Source organism: Ammodytes marinus (genome assembly GCF_949987685.1).
Source record: "Ammodytes marinus genome assembly, chromosome: 1".
In the NCBI taxonomy this organism is placed as follows: domain Eukaryota; kingdom Metazoa; phylum Chordata; class Actinopteri; order Uranoscopiformes; family Ammodytidae; genus Ammodytes; species Ammodytes marinus.
Genome location: NC_137230.1, coordinates 24,625,673 through 24,646,281, shown reverse-complemented (window position 1 = coordinate 24,646,281; position 20,609 = coordinate 24,625,673). Strand labels below are relative to the sequence as shown.

General features: G+C 40.6%; 1 protein-coding gene across 1 annotated transcript; it reads left to right on the top strand.

Moving 5' to 3' along the window:
• Positions 1-143: 143 nt before the first annotated feature.
• On the top strand, positions 144-6,616 carry stk16 (serine/threonine kinase 16). Its single transcript, XM_080033729.1, has 8 exons — positions 144-192; positions 514-638; positions 931-1,150; positions 1,235-1,368; positions 1,674-1,761; positions 3,059-3,187; positions 3,344-3,465; positions 4,844-6,616. The coding sequence occupies exons 2-8, from the start codon at positions 553-555 to the stop codon at positions 4,980-4,982; spliced, it is 918 nt and encodes a 305-aa protein (XP_079889855.1). The 5' UTR covers positions 144-192; positions 514-552; the 3' UTR covers positions 4,983-6,616.
• Positions 6,617-20,609: the final 13,993 nt, after the last annotated feature.

The window sequence follows — 20,609 nt, the reverse complement described above, 5'->3', positions numbered from 1 at the left end:
ATAAATGAGCCTTTAATCAGAAAAACCCGAAAAACCGGATTAAAGGGTGGGATTTTAAAACTCATCGAAGCACAAGGTGGCGGCACTTCACCTCATACGGTTGTCAACCGCCTAACAAACCAAACACGTAGAAGAAGAGAGAAGAAGGTTCCCTTTGGCAGAAAGCTAACTTGGTCAACAGAAAGAAAGCTGGTAAGAATACAAACATAACGCCACCAAGTTGAGCCTCCGTATGTCGTGTTAGCTGCTCACTCTGCCAGGACAAATAAATTATTGGTTTTGAATTTACGATAAAAGTCGACGTTAATATCGCTGTTCGGCTGTTGTAGCCTAGACATTGCTATGCCGACGTAAAGTGTTGTTGGTGTGTTAGCTGTCTTAACATATGTTTGTCTACTATGCAGTTTGCTCTCAGTAATAACTGTTTTTAGCTTGTGAGTAACATTGCATCACTGCCTATATGTATGTGCCTGTCTCTTTAAACTAACTTTAATGTATCCTCTTTCTCCGAAGGACCTCAAAAGATTGCTGTTAAACAATGTAGCAGTAAGGATGGGGCAGACCCTGTGTATATGCTCCCGTGCCACCCTCACCATCGAAAACAAAAAATATTACTTTATCCAGAAACTAGACGAAGGGTAAGATAACACGTTGACACTTTGAAACACCAACTTTTAGGAATAAACGTTTTTTTAAATTAATTCCCATTAAAATACCAAAGTCAATAATGAATTGATCATAAAATTATTGTCTGAGGAGCTAAATCCCGATGAAGCAAATTGGGAAAGTATTTGAGAGATGGACTAATGCATTGTTCATGTTGGTGTTTATTTGTCGACATAAAAACAAAAATCTAGAATACCAGTCCAATTAGGACTCATATGATATGATTTCTCCAAACTCTAATATCTATCCATGTTCTTTCTTCAGTGGATTCAGTTATGTTGATCTAGTAGAGGGAGCAAAGGATGGGCGTTTCTACGCCCTGAAGAGGATCCTGTGCCATGACCGTGAAGGCCGTCAGGAGGCTCAGACAGAGATGGAGATGCACGAGATATTTAATCACCCCAACATCTTGAGCCTGGTTGCACACACCTTTGTTGATCGTGGAGGCAAGAGTGAAGCCTGGTTACTTCTGCCTTATATTAGCGTAAGTTGGTGCAGCACTGAGTATGATCAGAATCACTTTGAGGGAAAGTATCTTATTCTGTGTGTGTTGTGTTTGTGTGAACAGAAAGGCAGTCTGTGGTCTGTTCTGGAGAAGCTAAGAAGCAAGGGGAGCTTAATGCCTGAAAAACAGATTTTGCAAATCATGCGTGGAATCTGTTCTGGACTCAAGGTCATTCATGAAAAAGGCTATGCACACAGGTAAACTGTCTTCACATATACAAGAAATAAAGAACACATTTACATGCATAGTACCAGTGTAAGGACTATTGTGCTAGCGTGCAGTGCTACTCAAGCCTCTGTCTGGAGTCTGTATGTAGTCCAAGAGCCTTTTTTATATTATTTATTTATTATTTTTCTCATGACTCTGATATGAAATACAACATGAAAATTAGCATAATGAATGTGTCAACTTTAACAGAAAAATCCAAAATATTAAGAAATTGTTATGTTAGCTCAATCAACGAGATACTACAATTTGCCAGACAATTTTTTCAATTTGACAGAGACCTGAAGCCCACGAATGTGCTTCTGGATGAGGATGACAGGCCGGTTTTGATGGACCTGGGCTCTATGAACCGGGCCAGGATTGCGGTAAGGGCACAGGGTTTTTGACCAATAGTATCAAATAGGGCCCGACCGATATGGATGGAGTGCCGATGCCGATTATTTTCAGAGAAAAATTACGATAACGATTAAATCGGCCAACATTTTTTTTTTAAATCCCCAAAATATATATTGAAAAAATTTACTTTTTTGAACCCTTAAATATATACTGTATATAAATACTTGTTACTGTCGATAGGTGTACAGGAACTTTTTATTTATTGAAATATGCATTATCTAAAAAAAATAAAGTGTTACAAATATGTCTAAAGTGACATGACACATTTTTAAACTCAGACATTAAGCATTTTATGTAACTGCACCCAACCCTCTGGAACACCCTCCCTCCAAACACCAGCAACTCATTCAAAAGTCAATTCAAAACTCACCTCTTTAAGAAATCATAATTACACCTGACTCCATTCCAAACCTTATCTTTAATTTGTCTGTATTTTGTTTCCTTTTTCTATGAGTATGATTTTCTATATGTGTGATGTTAAGTGTCTTTGAATGACCTCCAATAAAGCACTATATAAATTCTATCAATTACTATTAACAGTCAAAAGATGACCAATGACTCTGCTATTGGTGTCAGGGGGAACTGTCAAGTGTGAATTAATCCAATGTATTACAACACACCTGCTGCTGCTGTTAATAGGCTATAACTTTAATGCTATGCATGTAGGCTACTTCAGGGGCAGCAATGCATCTCACTCAACATGATTGTTTAAAAAAATAAAAATAAAAAAATCTGACATTTATTGCCGATTTTTCGGAGATGTGCTATAATCGATAGTCGATATATCGGTCCGGCCCTAGTATCAAAGCATACAGTATACAATGATCATCACCGAAGCCAAGATTAGTTTAACAGAAGCCTCATGTCAGACACCTACTCACAGCCTGAACAAGTGCAGAGCCACCTAACTTAAAATAATAATTTTGAACATTGTTAAACATATGACATTTGAGATACACCGACTTTGTGACAATCTATGTTAAATACAGACGAGGGGTCTTAAAATAAGATGTGAGCAAGCTTAGAGGAATTCTCTGCAGCATTGGATGATGTCTTACTATCAAAAACGGCAATGTAACGTTTAGTGGCAACTCATCAAAGTCCTTGAACATTTAATGTCATGAGATTAGGGGACATTGTTTTAAAAAAGGTACAGATTTCAACCTTCAGAGGGCAGGGTAACATATTTAAAGCCTATGGATCACATAGTCAAAATATTATACTTCACATCCTGAGATGATTTTAATAAAACCGAGTTTATTACAGGTTAAAGGAACCAGAGAAGCCATGACCATACAGGACTGGGCTGCCCAGCGGTGCACCATTTCCTACAGGGCTCCTGAGCTTTTTAATGTTGAGAGCCACTGCATAATAGACGAGCGCACTGATATCTGGGTAAAGCCTTGTTTTCTTCATGCCCTTTGGTTTTTGTATGTTGTTGCCTGTTGTTTTTCTTATGTGACATCTCTTAATTCTTTCAAACCATCCGCTCAAATTCTTCACTGACTACTTCTGTTTTTCATCCTTCGATATATTCCCTTACTCAACCAGTCACTTGGCTGTGTGCTGTACTGCATGATGATGTTGGAGGGGCCGTACGACATGGTGTTTCAGAAGGGGGACAGTGTTGCCCTGGCTGTCCAGAATCCAGTCACCATCCCACAGTCTTGCAGGTCAGTCTACTCACTGTGGTATTATGTCACTGTGTAACTTTAAGGTTTCCTGTTGGTGTATCTGTTTTTGTTACTGCACTGTGTAGTGTTAGGAATAACCCCCTCCATTGATTTATTTTAGAATTTCAGGAGAAGGTAAAACATCTAAAAGTTCCAGAGTAACTGATTCTAAGGGTGTATTCACACTGGGAAAGTCCGCTAGTGCACTTGCTTTGGTCCAGACCAAATAGAGTTTTGATTTTTTTTGTTTGGTGTGGTCCACTTTCATATTGCCCCTTTTGCAAGTGAACCAGCATTACGAAGCAAAACCACACGTGATCTGAGGTCATTCATTCATTGGACAGACATTCTGGGGTGGAGAGAAACAGGAAGCACGAAGTTTAAACTGCGAAATATATATCATTGATATAATATGGGGCTAAAAATAATAAAAGGGCCTACATCTAACCTATAAATAAAGAGGAAAAACATCAAATTATTGTTGTTTCATATGGTCATAATGTGTAGCCTTATGTCAATGCCACGTTATGTGGCTTGTAGCCTACGATGTGAAACAACATTTTTACTGTATTTTTGGTGCTGGATGCGCGTCACGCGAGAAGAATAGGCTCAAGCTGACACTCAGCTGATTAAGCTGTGTATCAGCTGGGTCGGCGCAGTTCAGCTCCAAACTGACACGGGGATAGTATTGACGGTCCCGTACATGGGAAGCAAAATAAAAACACACACTTCTTGCGCAGCGTGAACCTGTTGGCACTGTGCGAGAGACGCTCCCCTCTCCTTCATCTGATCGCTGAACACATTCAGCATTTATATTGTTCTGGGCTCCCGGTCAAACCACAACTAATATTCCTAATAATGGTGACAACAACACTTTCCCATAATGTGAAGCTGACGGCTATTTATTAAAAAAGAAAAGAAAGAAAAGGCACAGTGCCTCCTGCATTTGGGTCGGATCGAGTCCGAACAAATTCACACCACAAACGAACTGCAGCAGAGTGCGTTTGGAAACGCATCGAGACTACCTCTTCAGCTGGGTCTCGGAGCGTTTGTTTGGTCCACACCCGAGTGCGATTGCTGTATTCACACCTGCCTGAAAGATGCGCACCGAAGGCAGAAGTGCATCTGAGTTCGTTTCAACCGAACTAAACACGGCATGTGTGAATACACCCTAAGAAAATATTGTATACCAGCGGCTGTTTTTTGTTGTGTCTGTACTCTGTCTTGGAAACCTCACATCCTGTTGTTTGAATTTTGATCAAAATAAACCAAATTCACATTAATAATGTGTTTGCTGTTATGATCCACATTTGTGTTATTTAGGTTAGTATATAGGCCTCTTGCTTTCTAATTTGGTGTTTGTTTCTGTCTTGCCCAGTTACTCGGAGGCCCTGCAGATGCTGCTGAGTTCCATAATGGTGTCAAATCCCCAAGAGAGACCAAACATCAACTGGGTTCTTGACCAGGTACAGGACCTGCAGAGCTGCAGCCCCAACACCCAAACCAACATGGTCTGATCTTGCACGGTGCACTGGATGTGGGGTCGTGGAAAGCCTTTGCACACATAAGTAATCGTCTCTTATTTTGAGCTTGAAGATATTTCTTTTTATTTATTGATATTAGTGTAAAGAGCATTGGTACTGACTTTCACTCAGCTTGGGGAGCTTAGCAACAAAATCAGCTTTTAGCTTGAATGATTCAATCCAGCCTGAATATCACTGCGGACCCTTGTAGTCCGTATGATGTGAATAGTCCAAAAAGCCTTAAATGTGATTTGACCCGGTATGCTCTTGGCAAGGGTCCAATGTTGCTTCTAAAAATGAAGGGGCTTAACCTTGAAATCTTAAAGGGACATTTTGAGAGATGTGCTGATAAGCGTATTTATTGCGTAACATGTTCTTGTTCTTAGGACTGTAGTTTGCATTTTAATAAAGTTAAGGGGTAACACAAAACCTTCGCCAAACTTTCTGGTTGATGAAAGCTTCCGGAGTTCAATACATATCGGTTTACATTCCCTACCAAAAAGGAATAATCCCCTTTACTTTTTATCTTCATTCCTGATTTTTTCGTGTGTCGAATCAAAGAATTCAATATACAACTTCGCCTTCAACTTTTCTCCACATCTTCACTTTGGAAAAGAGGCTCCTCACCTGTAATGCTGCTTTAGAACACACAGAGGTGCTCCACCATCACAGTCCCTGCTCCACATACTGTAGCGGTGATTGACTGTTTTTCTGTCTGTACTGTTGATAACGTGTTAATTGGCTCTTTGTAAAACACAGCAAAGACCATCTGCTTAAACTAAAACAACACCCAAACAATAGGAACCTATCTAATGTTTTTTTTTTTTTTAAGATATTTTTTTTGCATTTTTTATGCTTTGATAGTGTAGAGACGGAGTTGAAATGGGGCAGAGAGGGGAGTGACATGCAGAGATCGACCGCGGGCTGGGATCGAACCCGGGTCCACTGCTGGCCGAGGCCCATGGGGGGTATGCCCTACCAACTGAGCTAAGGGCGCCCCCTATCTAATGGTTTTTTGAAGGAATGACATAGTCGAAGTCATTGCAGTTTTTTATTTTTTAATTCACTTTTTCTCTCTATTGTGTTTTTAAACTGTATTTTTTCTTTTCAGCTATTATTATTGTGTGAAATTCTGGGTTTCCAGTCATGTGCTATTCTGGTCTCACACTTTTGTTCTCTCAGGGTTCACATCTCAAAGGGTCTGAAATAGCCGGCCTAAATGGTACCTTTTTGAAAAACCTTTATTAGATGGGCAATTAAGTTGAGAGTAATACATTTGGGACTCTATAATGCAGGTAAATTGGACCTTATTAGAACTTAAAAGATAGTAGTTCATTTTTACAGCAAATTGTTGGAATGATAATTGACTTACGGTTACACCTTTTTAATACTAAGTTTGGATATGTCAATTGACATATTAATTTTGCTATAGTTGTTAATGGAGAAAACTGTGAACGAAGTGGACTGATGACCAATATCAAGAGTGTGGTATATAATTTTTTCAAAAACTAACGTGAAAGTATGTTTCATCTTTTATTCACGGCACAGTAAATGGTAAATAATTATTACATATGTAGCACTCTGTACACTGTTATTATTTAATTGTGCAATAAAATGGCATCCTACATTCAAAAGAAGTCTGTTTTGCGAAAAGTATGTGAAATGATTATTTTATTACAATTACGGATGTTTTTAGATCCTTGACTAAAAGCTAGTCAAGGATACTAGGGATACTGCAGTAAAAATATATCAATTGCAATTAAAAGATCTGCTTTCCAAATGTCAATGAAATTGAAGTATTATCACGATTCTTTCAAGTTTAAAGACTGATTTTCAGTATCATTATCACAATTAGGTAGCCTGGCATTCCCAGACCTGCCACTAGGCGCTGGCAAATTAAATTTGCTGCGCGTGTCTGGATTTCCAGGCTAACAATTAGGTTCATTGCCAAGTAAGTTTAGACATACAAGGAGTTTGCCCTTGTCTGTTGGGAAGATGATGGTTCAATAGAACAGTTTACAATGAAAAAAATATATAAAACAATAAATCTGTTCTTTATAAAGATCTATACTAATACATTTGGGGCTGCACCTTACCTGCAGTGGGTATGTGCGTTGAGTACAAAGCTAGACGATAGGCTCAATAAATACAATATTTTTCTCTGAAAAGAAGAGGATTGAAATTATAAAGTAGCATGAAATGAAAGCAACAGGCAACAAAAGGTCAAAGAAGGGTCCTGTGTCAATACTCATTACCAGGTTCAAGACTTCCTTGGGTAGGGTCATTTTTTAGGAGCTTCATGACATGGTTTGTCCGTGACTGAGCAGCAAACACTCGAGCCTAAGTTTGATATTGTGACTACTAGTGCCAGTCGTTAGATTGAGTGGCATAAAACACACCGCCATTGGACCCTGGAGCAGTGGAAACGTGCTGTGTTTGACTGCTGAATCGCGCCTTACTGTCTGGCAGTGTAATGGATGAATCTTGGTTTAGCCGATGCCAGGAGAACACAAAGTCTGAATTTGGAATTAATTTAGCCAACTGTAAAGTATGGTGGGAGAGTAATAATGATCTCGGACTGATCTTTATGGATTGGGGCTTGACCCCTCATTTTCAATTAAGGCACATCCCAATTCTACAGGAGACTCATATTTAAGTCAATATTGTTCTTCTTTGTGGCAACAGTTTGCAGAGGAGGGCTTTCTCCGGTTTAAACATGACAATTACTCTGTGCACAAAGCAAAATAAATAGATTTTGTGGTTTGGTGTTGAATAACTTGAAGGAGCCTGTAACGCCCATTGATTACACGAGACTCCGGATCCTTTTACTGATGCTTTAATGTCGCAGTCTTGTAGACATCATCACACCGTAGAACTGGTGGTAGACATGAAATTGGCTTAATACTAATACAATTATCTAAGAGCACATAAATTCTTCACAGCAAATTAAAATGAAACAAATACACAATACTGACCACTTTGCCTGCTTGTACCAATGGGGTTAAACGAAAATCTTGCTTGGAGGAAATCTTGGCAATAAACCTTAACAAATAAAAACGTGGCTTGTCTGCCGATGCATCGCTAGCTTCTGCACAACTTCCGGATAAAAACAACGAATAAGACAAAGAAATAAAGCAACAGGTACATTTACAAAAAATAGTACGAGAGTCCACCTTGAGGTAAAAGACTGAATTACACATACAACTTGACAGAGCAGGAAAACACTGCCTGCAGTTACACTCCCACCATCAGACAACGTATGATTTCTAACAGAATTAACTTAATGAACAGCTTCTTACCCAAAGAAAAACATCGTATAATCTGACAATGTGGTTACATCACTGGATTGACCTTTTATTCAGCTTCAAGCAAAAGGACCGTTTTATGTATGGATCTTTCCAAATAAAATGGTCTAGTTGTGTATGTGCCTTTACTGTCTCGTGTTGTGTCACTAAGCAGTAGTTTGAGCTTCCTGACTTTCCCATCAGCTCCTGGGAAGACTTCGGTAACCTTTGCCATCTTCCACTGATTTCTGGACGTGGCAAAACTGTAACAGGACTTACATTTACTTTGCCATTTCTCCTTTTGCAGCAGCTACACCTGCCTCTCTGCTTTCCTGGTTTCTTCTTCCTCCTTTTATATTCATCTGCATTTTCTGCTCCTGAAGACAGACTGCCAGATGAATACATCCGGGGCTTCTTTTGACTTGGTTTCCAGCTTGTGTCCTCTACCACAACCGTCTCATCAGAGCTCAGGATTGTCTTACGTCCCTTTTGGTCAGCGCCAGATTCAGCGTATTCCTTTGACTGAGGGTCACTTCCTGATCCTTTCTCTTTCTTCTTGTCTTCCTTCATCGTCTTTGCTTTAACTTTCACTCTATTTTTTCTCTTCTTCTTCGCTTTAGTTGCGTGAACCTGTGCCGCTTTGAGTTCTGGGTCTTCATCATCAAGCTCTCCCACCTTAATATTTTCTTCTTTAGGGAGTTCTCTTTGGCACAGGAAGCTCTGTCCTGTAAACCTGTTGGACTCTACAAGCTCCTTCGCGGTGAGCCTGCGAGAGGCAGAGTCAGCTAGATTATCCTTTGCGACAACACAGTGCCGTTTACTTTGCTCAATGGGAGACATGATATCTGGCATGACTTGCTTTGTGATGATACTTTGACTCAAGCCTGTTTCATCATGACCATCAACGGCAGCATTGCTGTAGCCAACGATGCTCCAACCTAACGCAGACTTGAGCGCAAATGGCTGGTCCTCACTGCCACTGATGACGTCTCTGGGAAGTAAGGCTTGGGGGCAGTTATAGCCTATCAGCAACCCTACTTCGCAGTCAAGCTCTGGAAACATTTCATGCTCTAAATGTTCTAAGTGAGGCCAGACCTTTGCAGTTTTACTTGTGGGTATATTTGATCTATTTGCTGGTATAAAGTCTGTGGTATAAGTTGTTGGCAGTTTGATTACACTTTCAGAGTTAATGCCTCTTACTTGTAGTCCGTTCATCCTTTGGCTGGACACGACCTTTGTTGACGATGTTATAGTTGACACTGTCAGTTTCACTGACTCCTTCTTGACATCCAATGCCTCAGCTGTATCTTTTAATATGAAGGTGGTGTCGCTCTGAGAGTCAAGCAAAGCATAAACCAGAACTTCTTTGTCTGGTTCAGCTGATGTGGAGACATAGACTGGAACAACAGTAGACGTATGGGTGTTATTTTCTTCTTGAACAACTCTGTTGGAGGTAGCTTGCTTTGACTCTAGTGCATGTGTTAGTGTAAACTCTTTGTCTTTAGCGTCTTTGGTTTCATTAGACTGTTCATCTTCGGTTTGTTTAGTTTCTCTTCTTTGTTCTTGGTTGTACTTCCATCGATCTTGATGTAAGCATGTTGGGTGGTTTCGTCCGCATGAGTCACATATGCTCCTAGATGTACAGGCTTTGGAGTTGTGGCCAGTCTTGAGGCAGCCAAAACACAACCTTTCCAGTCGTACAAATGTAATCCTTTCTTCAACTGACCTTTCCATCATTTTGAAACATTTATGGTGAGTATGACCTTGCCTCTTACAGAAAATGCACATGCTGCTCGTCTGTTCACTTGAGCTAGTGGTGAAAACCCTAGCACTTGGTTTCTGATTTTGCTTAGCTTCTTGTTCTGTTAGCTTTATTGCTGAAAAGGATGTGACTGGGTTGCATGCAATTCGAGCCTCAAGGTTGAGAAGCTGCATGAAGCAACTGAAATCAGGGAACAGTTTGTGTTCATCTTGGTACATAGTGACTTTTCTGTTCCAACGTGCGCTTAACCAATCAGGTAATTTGGCAGCCATTTTTTGGTTTTCCACACAGTCGTTAAGAGCTTGTAAACCTTGAACATAAGGCATGGCTGATTCAACACTGCTTAGAAAATCTACAAACTCACGAAGATCTTCGCTGTCCTTTTGACCAATTTTATGCCATGCATGTATCTTGTCACGGTATGCCTTACCAATAACAAACGGATTGCCGTATCTGTCTTCAAGTTTGTCCCAGGCGGCTTTGTAAGCCGTTTCTGTTGCTACTAGGAAATGTCCTTCAATAGCTCTTTTGGCTGGGCCACCAACATACTTACGCAAAAAGAAGAGTTTTTCCTGAGTTGGCAGGTTCTTACGATCGATCAGAGTACAGAATGAAAGCTTCCAATCATTATACTTGAGAGGATCTCCTATGAAGACAGCCGGTTCTGGGATTGGGATACGATTGGCTGTAATCGCTTCAGCGAGTGTTCTCACAAGATCATTGGAGGCTTCATGAGAGGTGGTGAATGTGGGTGAGTGAGTAGTGGGAGCCTTGGTAAGTGGAACTTGTTGCACGGTAGGAGGTTGAGTGAGAATGGCTTGGTGAACCATTGGAGATTGAAGGAAACTGGCTGGTTGAGGTGTGTAATTGGATGTGAACGTTGAGGGATGTGGGGGAGAGGTATTAGTGACGGCAGCTAGGTGTGGATGATAAGGTGGATTTGATTGAGCAGGGCTAGCTTGGGGAGGCGGTGCTTGTTGAGCAGGATAGAGGGGGTTGCTCACAGGGTTGAGTGCAGATGATTGGTGGAGGGAAACTGGAACCCTAGCTTGGGGAGGCGGTGCTTGTTGAGCAGGATAGAGGGGGTTGCTCACAGGGTTGAGTGCAGATGATTGGTGGAGGGAAACTGGAACCCTAGCTTGGGGAGGTGGTGCTTGTTGAGCAGGATAGAGAGGGTTGCTCACAGGGTTGAGTGCAGATGATTGGTGGAGGGAAATTGGAACCTTTAGTGGGGATGGATAGATGTCTTGACCCTGTTCAGTAAAAATGGCTGACTGGTGCTCTACTTCGTCATACTGATCTTCTGAGAAAATATTCAGCCTGGCTTGTGCTGCATTGTGCTTTTTTATTTCCTCCAACCGTTCCACTTCTCGCTTTTTCCTTTCCAGTTCTGTTCTTCTAGCAGCGCTTTCTGAAATAAACTGAGTTTGTTTTCTAGCATTCTCTGCTTCAATTTCTTTTTCCTCAGCTTCTCTTTGAGCTGTTAACAAAATAAACTGAGTTTGTTTTCTAGCACTCTCTGCTTCAATTTCCTTTTCTTCAGCTTCTCTTTGAGCTGTTAACATTTGTTCCTGCACCTCAAGTTTCCGAATCTCTTCTTCTCGCTGATGTTGTTCTTTCATTATTTTGAGAACTTCTTGTGTAGCTGCAACTTCAGCCGCTGCTTGTTGTTTTTTATACCTTGACTGACTGGAAGAGGTGGTTGACTTACAGCTGGGTTTAAGCGAGCTTGCACTGGATACTGTGCTGTCAAACACTGACTCAGCTTCAGGCCAGGGTACAACTTCTGAATCTTCATTACCACTGAGGTATTGTTGAGCTCTTTTATTTGCAGTCACAGTGAGTGCATTACATGTGTCATTAATTCTCCGGATTTCAGGTTCAGGAGTTGCAATATCCCTTATTTTGAGGTAAGTTTTGTCAATCTGATCTTGGATAGAGTTAATTGTGCTTACAACATCCTCAATTAGATCCACATCATCATTTTTCTTAATGGAATGTCTTAAGCCATTAATTTGAAATTTCCACTTTCCATACAGCTTCAAAAAATGCGCTTTTAGATCACACAACCTTTCATCCAGCTGAGCCTTTCCTTTTTCAGTTAGCGTTCGTGAACGTTCGCTTCTTCTCATGTCTGGAGGCTGTTGTGTAGGATGTTCACCAACCTGGGACTGTGAGTCTTGTACTGTCGCTTCCGCATGCTCACCAGCGTCAGCTTGAGATGGGGTACTTTCCCTATCGCCATCTTTTTGTTGGTCTTCATGATTGGCTTCTTTAGTTGCCTGTGTGGCACTGACACTTGTTTGTGACATGTTAAGTGTTTATGAAATGTGTTGAGATTTAAATGAAATGTAGGCTATTTCTCAAATGTGCCGATATGAAATAAAATATGTAACCCAAAGGAAATGTTTCCCTTTTTTTTTTTTTTTTTTTTTAAATGCACAATATGAGATAAAATAGGCAATATACTGTATAAGGCCTTTAGGATTGCCTCAGCTTAAACATGTTTAAATACACATCAAGGCATCACATTGCTGTAAAGGCCCACTTAGAATTGCAGTTTATGGCAAATACTAAAGCTGTGAAATCTTAGGCACAGTCTTAATATGAAAAGCTCTTCTATGAAATCACACACAATAATAGGGTGTTAAACTTAAAACATCTTATACTTGACTCACTTCAAAACTGTGTATTTACTAAGTCACTTTGATTCTTACAATCAACCGCAAATAAAATGTCCACTGGCAGCACAAAAATGAAATGTCCAAAATGCAACTTAAATGCCAGATTACTTCTGCTACTTTCAAAATGCGATCTTCAGCAAGCTTGCTTCTCTAACGTCTGCTCTTTGTGCATTCAAGCGCGACAGTTCTTTTCGCGGTACCTCCTTTTACAGTGTGCGGTGACGTCGTCTTCTGACCGGGGCGCAGCTCCGTGTTACGTCCATCTTGGAGCCTTCACCGATGCAGTCTAGTGTTCTACTGTAACGCCCATTGATTACACGAGACTCCGGATCCTTTTACTGATGCTTTAATGTCGCAGTCTTGTAGACATCATCACACCGTAGAACTGGTGGTAGACATGAAATTGGCTTAATACTAATACAATTATCTAAGAGCACATAAATTCTTCACAGCAAATTAAAATGAAACAAATACACAATACTGACCACTTTGCCTGCTTGTACCAATGGGGTTAAACGAAAATCTTGCTTGGAGGAAATCTTGGCAATAAACCTTAACAAATAAAAACGTGGCTTGTCTGCCGATGCATCGCTAGCTTCTGCACAACTTCCGGATAAAAACAACGAATAAGACAAAGAAATAAAGCAACAGGTACATTTACAAAAAATAGTACGAGAGTCCACCTTGAGGTAAAAGACTGAATTACACATACAACTTGACAGAGCAGGAAAACACTGCCTGCAGTTACAGAGCCCTTTCCTCAGCTCCATCCAACACTTTTGTGAGGAACCTAAACGTTGATTGTGAGCAAGGCCTCATCATACAAAATCAGTGCCTGATGTCTCAGTGGCTCTAATGTCGGAATATCATGTTCAACAATTAAAACAAAATGATTCTGATCATTTTGGACCAACACTGTTAATTTACAGCTTTTAAGATGACAAACTATTTCATCTGTGTTCTGCAATTTCACATTAAATTAGAAATCACGTTTGCTCAGTCTTAGATGAATCGTCTTTCATGGCAGACGAGTACAACCTTTATCTAACAGCATTGAGGACTGCTGGCCATTCTCTGCATTCCTGTCTGTGTGTGTGTGTGTGTGTGTGTGTGTATGTGTGTGTGTGTTTTTTGTTGAATGCATGCTTGGAAACAACTATCAAACTGCTCATGTAGCAGGATTTACAACCCTTATGTCCACTCAGATCAGCGAGATGTCACACTTCACTGCTGTCCCAATTACTTGCAGAGGTAATTTCAACCTTAAAACACACACACACACACACACACACACACACACACACACACACACACACACACACACACACACACACAGGTGACCAGTCATAAAGCATACATAGCATACCACATATTTACACACAACACCCTAAGGATTCATTACACTTGAATTAATGATATCCCAGCTGATTTCTTCCTCAGGTCCACCTACAAACCCCCAGACTCCCCTGGGACTGGGTTCAGGACAGAGCTGTGTTTATGGGTTCAACTTGCTCCTGCACACACACTGTCACATTCTGCCCCTACCATTTAATATTCACTATCATCTGCCTGTGAGGGGCTGAAATGATGTCATACAACACAAGCACAAGGTCAACTCTGTTCGCCTGCATTTTAGCACCAATTTCATGTGCTTTTGCTTATCATTCAGTTTGGGGGATGCACTGGCAGGTTTAATCGCATGTTTGTGTGTGTGTGTGTGTGTGTGTGTGTGTATGTGTGTGTGTTTGAGCTTTATTTGTTACCCAACCCCACTCCTCAAGCACAAACACACTTTTGCTCTCACACCATAAACCATCTGCGGGCTTTATTGATTTGGCGATGAATCAATTAGTGAATTATTTAATTAGCAAAGCATTATGGGTCAGCACAGAGCTGCTCCCACCTTACAGTGTTCTTAGGTCTCTTTAAATCATTTTACCCATATGTTTGAACCCCATATGGGTGCGAGCATGTGGTCCGATCTGTGCAAAATGTCTCACCATACAGAAATTCTTGAAATTCACATAGGATCATTTCAATGGGAACTTGTTAAGTGGCCCAGTAAAGTTTCTGTTGTGGCTTCCCAGACGAGAGTTCCTATTTCTTTAAAGCTTTATGTGTACGGACCCAGAACTTTTGCTGTCACTCAAGTCCAAATTAGCCTTGGCTGCAGCTGAAAGAGGGAGACATATGGACATTACGTCTGCCCCGTTGAGTGGATGAGTTATGACTTGTGCTCGTGAACGAGGCGTTGTTTCCATCCAGGGGCTTTCTTTTCTCCTCATTAATTCATGGGAGTGTTTGGGTTAAAATGCATAATGAGTTCATTAAGGGGGATTGGCGTAATCAGGAAAGGTATTGCCTTAATTACTGGCTCAGGGCCAGACCTATCCGTTCTCTGTGAGATCGGCAACCCACCCTGTCCACAGAGCTCACTAATTTAATTAAGTGTACAAAATGCTACACCCTAACGTCGCCCTCGGGGGCAATTATGGCACTAGAGATTGAAAGATCTCCACCGGGGGTATTTTACTTACTGGCAGGAGATTGCATGTGCCAGTTAGCTGATTGCATTGATTATATTGATTTGTAACAGCTTTTCGGGTAATTTCATCTGCAAAGGTGAGAGCAACACGTTGGCCCAGGGAGTTCTTTATTTATTCTTTCTTTATTTAGACCCCGGACTCTTTTGCCAAGTGATTAGATGAAATGGAGCTCCACAATAAGTCTTTTAAAGTGGGAGTTGGGGAGGGGGGATCAATAGTTTTTATTTGCTGTATAAGGTCATAACAGGTTGGATGTTATGAATTATTTTAAAGGCATCCAACTTTTTCACCTACAGGGTTGCATGGTTGTGCTGAATCAGCGACAGTGAGGGCTTAAACAGGCTAGGACAAGATCTTCAGCTCAAAAGTCAGTCAGTGTGGGTATGTTTAATTTTCCTATATCACACAAACAAGCATACATTGTAGAGATTGCGTCATTTCTTCTCTCAACCTGACTCTTATAATGCTGGAAGGATTCCTTGTGTGCCCTCTATACTGTGGGTACACACTAAAAAGATGACAGCCTTTTTTGTAATTCTATAAAAGGTTGTACTTTCAGTTGGCAAAAAAATAAATTAAAATGTTGAATTACTTTTATAGATATATTTTTGATGTCTTACCTATATTTGTAGGTAAACTATCACTAATTATAATATACTAATTTCATGTTATTTTTTAAGGTATAAAAAAGGCTCTTTAAATAAACACTGTAGTGAAATGAGTTGTGGCAGCTTAGCTGATCTCAGTAGTGGTTCTAAGTTGTGGTCCTCATAACTCAAAGCTCTTTTGATTTTTGTCCTTCGTTATCTTATTAGGGACAAATTTATTGCACTTTGTTGGTATTACAAAAAAATCATAATAGGGTGAGCCATGTCAAATTAGCTAGGAAAAAATGTATTTGGTCCATTATGTTTCACATTCATGACATGTTTAATCCTACAGCAACTTTTCCTTCATTAATATGGAAACATATGGTGACCAACTGAGTACAAAATTCCGCAATTCAATAAAATGCAAGCAAATGTTTGAGAATCAGAAACAGCTGTATTAGCCAAGTATGTTTACACATACAAGGAACCTACAAAAAGTGGGTTGATGCTGGACTGTGTACTCAATGCAAACACAATATAGAGTAATACATATAAATAAAAGAAAAGCATCTTCATCACTTTGACAATACATAGAAAGTATTAGGGGACAAAGATCCTTATGCCGAGTGAGATTTATTTATTGACAGCGTTTTCTTTCGTAAATCCAAATCTATGTGTTTTCTTAATTTGCTTGTGTTCTGTTCTGATTTTTCACTGCATTGAGAGTTGACATCTCTTGGGCCTCTGTAGAAATGCCACTGCAATGGCCACTATTCTGCCAGCTCAATTGAGAAATATGACCCAGCAGATTAGTTTTAATTACAGGCCTGTAACCTTTGCTAAGCGTGGCAAAAGGCAAAGGGGGGCTAATAGTTTGATGAGCAGTTCATCAGCCACTGATTAAGAGGATGGGATGACAAGATAATCCAGAGGTTGTGCGGTCATTAACTGCGGCCATAGAAGGAGCAAATTAGCTGATTAAACAACTCCCCGCCCAACCAATGCCAAGCATCCAGAAGGGAGGGGCTTCAGGGGTGATGGATGAGGAGGCGTGGAGGAAGTGTTTATGTCGCTTGCCAGTACAGTTGTCACCGAATGAGTGAAGTGTCTTCATCAATTTGGAGCCATTACCATGTCAAAAGGAGAGGATGGTGCTTAAAGGAGGGGAACAGACTGGGGGAGGAGAGAAGCAGAAAGGCCATCTGCATACTACAAGCTTATTCATTTTCACACACACACACACACACACACACACACACACACACACACACACACACACACACACACACACACACACACACACACACACACACACACACACACACACACACACACACACACACACACACACACACACACACACACTCCTCACTCCTCCAGCCCCTCCCCCCTAAGGCAGGCCAGTTTACCGTAAGGCCGTTTAATTTTCCTGAAATAGGGCTGTGACAGCTGTGTCATGCTGATGAGAAGGTGTTGAGAAGAGTGGCAGCCTGTCACATCTCATCTATCTCAGCTCTGATACTCCTTCAGCCCCCCTCCTCCTCTTCTTCTTCTGCCTTCACATCCTTGTGCCTCATCACTCCTCCCTCTGAGATGTCAAATCTTTCCCTCAAATAAAAACAGCAGTCCCAGTCTGTTAAACTGGTGTGTGTGTGTGTGTGTGTGTGTGTGTGTGTGTGTGTGTGTGTGTGTGTGTGTGTGTGTGTGTGTGTGTGTGTGTGTGTGTGTGTGTGTGTGTGTGTGTGTGTGTGTGTGTGTGTGTGTGTGTGTGTGTGTGTGTGTGTGTGTGTGTGTGTGTGTGTGTGTGTGTGTGTGTGTGTGTGTGTGTGTGTGTGTGTAGGGGAGGGGCATTGATTGACGTTGGAAAAGGACAAAAGTAATAACTGGGAGCTGTTTTTTATTTCACCTGCATTGATTGTTATAGGTCTCTTTATCATCTGACCCGGCTCAATTATGCCAATTGGATAGCACAGTGACACTGTGAGGTTGTGGGGACAGTAAAAAGAAACACAGAAAGAGAGAGGGGGATTTGTGTGTGTGTGTGTGTGTGTGTGTGTGTGTGTGTGTGTGTGTGTGTGTGTGTGTGTGTGTGTGTGTGTGTGTGTGTGTGTGTGTGTGTGTGTGTGTGTGTGTGTGTGTGTGTGTGTGTGTGTGTGTGTGTGTGTGTGTGTGTGTGTGTGTGTGTGTGTGTGTGTGTGTGTGTGTGTGTGTTTGAGAAAGGTGGAGCCGATGAAGTCGATGAGTGTAGAAATAGCTTTCGTGGTGGAATATGCATCTCTTGTGGATGCGTTGCTCCGAAGAGAGAAGGACAACAATTTAAATGTTAGTGATGTCATTTCCATCTGTCAGTCATGTCAAGGTGCGATAAATGTTGAAGCCATTACATAAATGAGATGTTGACGTGACCCTCTGTATGCATGCATGCAGACACACACACTAGCATCTCTTTGGTTTTATGCAAATAGAATCCAGCAAATCACCCGAATCTGTCGTGTTTTTTCGATGTTACAAGAAACACTTTTGTCGGTTGTTCGTCAACAATGCCCAAGGGACTTATTGAAAGCATCTGATTTAAATTAAATTAGTCAAAATCTGTTTTTAATCTTTGTTTTTGACGACTTATTAAAATATGCTAGGCGTCAGAATTGCTAAAACTACTAATATTTATATTTTGAGTAGTGCCTTTTCCAACACAACAGAACTTACATTTCTAAATATTGCAATTAAATTTGTTCTTACTATTAATTGTGAGTTTGCATTGACTTAAATTGCCCCCTAAAGCTACTTTTAACAAACCCCAGAAACCATTTCCGTAGTAGTTGTGTTGTACTTGACTGGATCACATCACAACTAATATACCTTTTAAATTGTGTAGGTGTTGCCTTATTCTGTTTATTGTGGTGTGTCTGGTCAGAAGAGTTTGTGATTGTTCTTTTGAACTAAGTTGCTGTTTTGACCATGAGTGACTTTTTTTTAGTTGTCCTAGCTTTTTAGTTTCAGTTATCTTTTAATCTATGGATATTGCTGTGCACAAACAAATACAGGTACCTGTACCTACATGCGGACATGCAAGTTTGTGTGTAAACAGTGGATGGAGCCACTGTGACTACGCCTTAGCCTGTAACAGTATTAATGATGCTCGCCGCTTTGATGCTGTCAGCCAGACAGATTACCCTGCTCTTAACCCTCTTTTGAACCCAGCGAGTCACACAAAAGCCAGCTGTGTGCCTTCATACCAGTGTAAACACATTAATGCCACCTTATTCACTGTCATTACTACACAAGTGAAGGAAGGACACATTCATTCTGAGTCAGCATTAAGAACATATGCCATTCACTCTGAAACCAGGCTGGATATAAGAAAGTCAACAACACAGAGAAGTCATACAAAGTTGAAGGGGAAATAAGCATCATCATCATATGTTGATTAGCTCAGCTGCCCTGGGAAAGCAAATACAGTTATAACTGGGGAAAAAAACTCAGATCGATCAAAGTGTTGACCAATGTTCCTGTTTTTTTTTACGTTTTACGTAGACTCATTTGTTGCTTTGTGGCTGCAAGAGTGAAACAGATCGTCACATTTGCTATATTTTTAAATGGTGTAAAACTAGATATATTGTTCATGATTAATATAGAGAAAATGTGAAGCATCATAATCTAGACATGCACATAAACAAAATTGGAGATGCAGCCATAGTAGCTACCGCTGTGTAGTATGCCAACATTTTAAACTTTAAAGACTTATTACCTCTGAACACTTCCTGATAATGCCAAATAAGGTATCACTATAGTTTATGCAGGTCATCTTCTGGGATGACTCTCAAATATTTGTACAAATGTTTATGGCACTCCATCCAATAGATGAAGCTTTACTAAAAACCAAACATGTCAACCTTGTGGTGTCGCCAGTTGAAAAATCAGAAGACCTTCTTGTAATAATAATAATATATTTAATTTAAATAGCGCTTTTCTCGCACTTAAAGTGCTTTGTAGTCAGCAGGCTTCATCGTCAGGGGACCATGAATATCTGTACAAAATGTAATGGCAATCAATCCAGTCAATATTGTGATATTTCAATCAACTTAGTGGACAGACTGACATTGCCAGCTGGAAACATAAAACCTTTATGATTTTCTCAGTTCCTATGATTATATGATGAATATATTATAAAAGTTAGAAACAGAAATCCAATGGTGATTATTTTAAACTTTTTGTAGTGATATTAAAGCTGTAATCTGCCATTTCTAGTGGCTGTAGTTGCAGGCACTTCTGGACCAGAGTTTCTTTCAAAACCGAACATTATTGACTGTATGAAGTCAGTGTATTGGCAGTTCTTACCTGCAGAATGCTTTCTCTGTGTGTTCTGATCCAACATTATGACCCAGACATTATGAGAAGTGCAGACAGAGAGAGTCTGTATTGCTACAGCCGTTGGCACCCGGCAGCGACAGCACTCGCACAGGCATGCCTGCTGCCTTCAATTGCTCGTGGAAAATCAGGGACATCAGACACGGCAGCACAAGCAGTGGGACCTGGGACCATGTCTGATACAAACCATAGACTGTATATAAAAGATAAAAACAAAATTAATTCTATGTCCTGAGTAAAAGAACCCACAGCTGCAGTGCGGGTAATACGGCAAAGCCCTTCCGATACGTATACTGAATTACAGGGCAAAGCAGCAAATACAGAAGTTTTCATCAGTGGGTCAAATGCTCAATCACTATTGTTTTAACTCACTACTTGATAGATAGG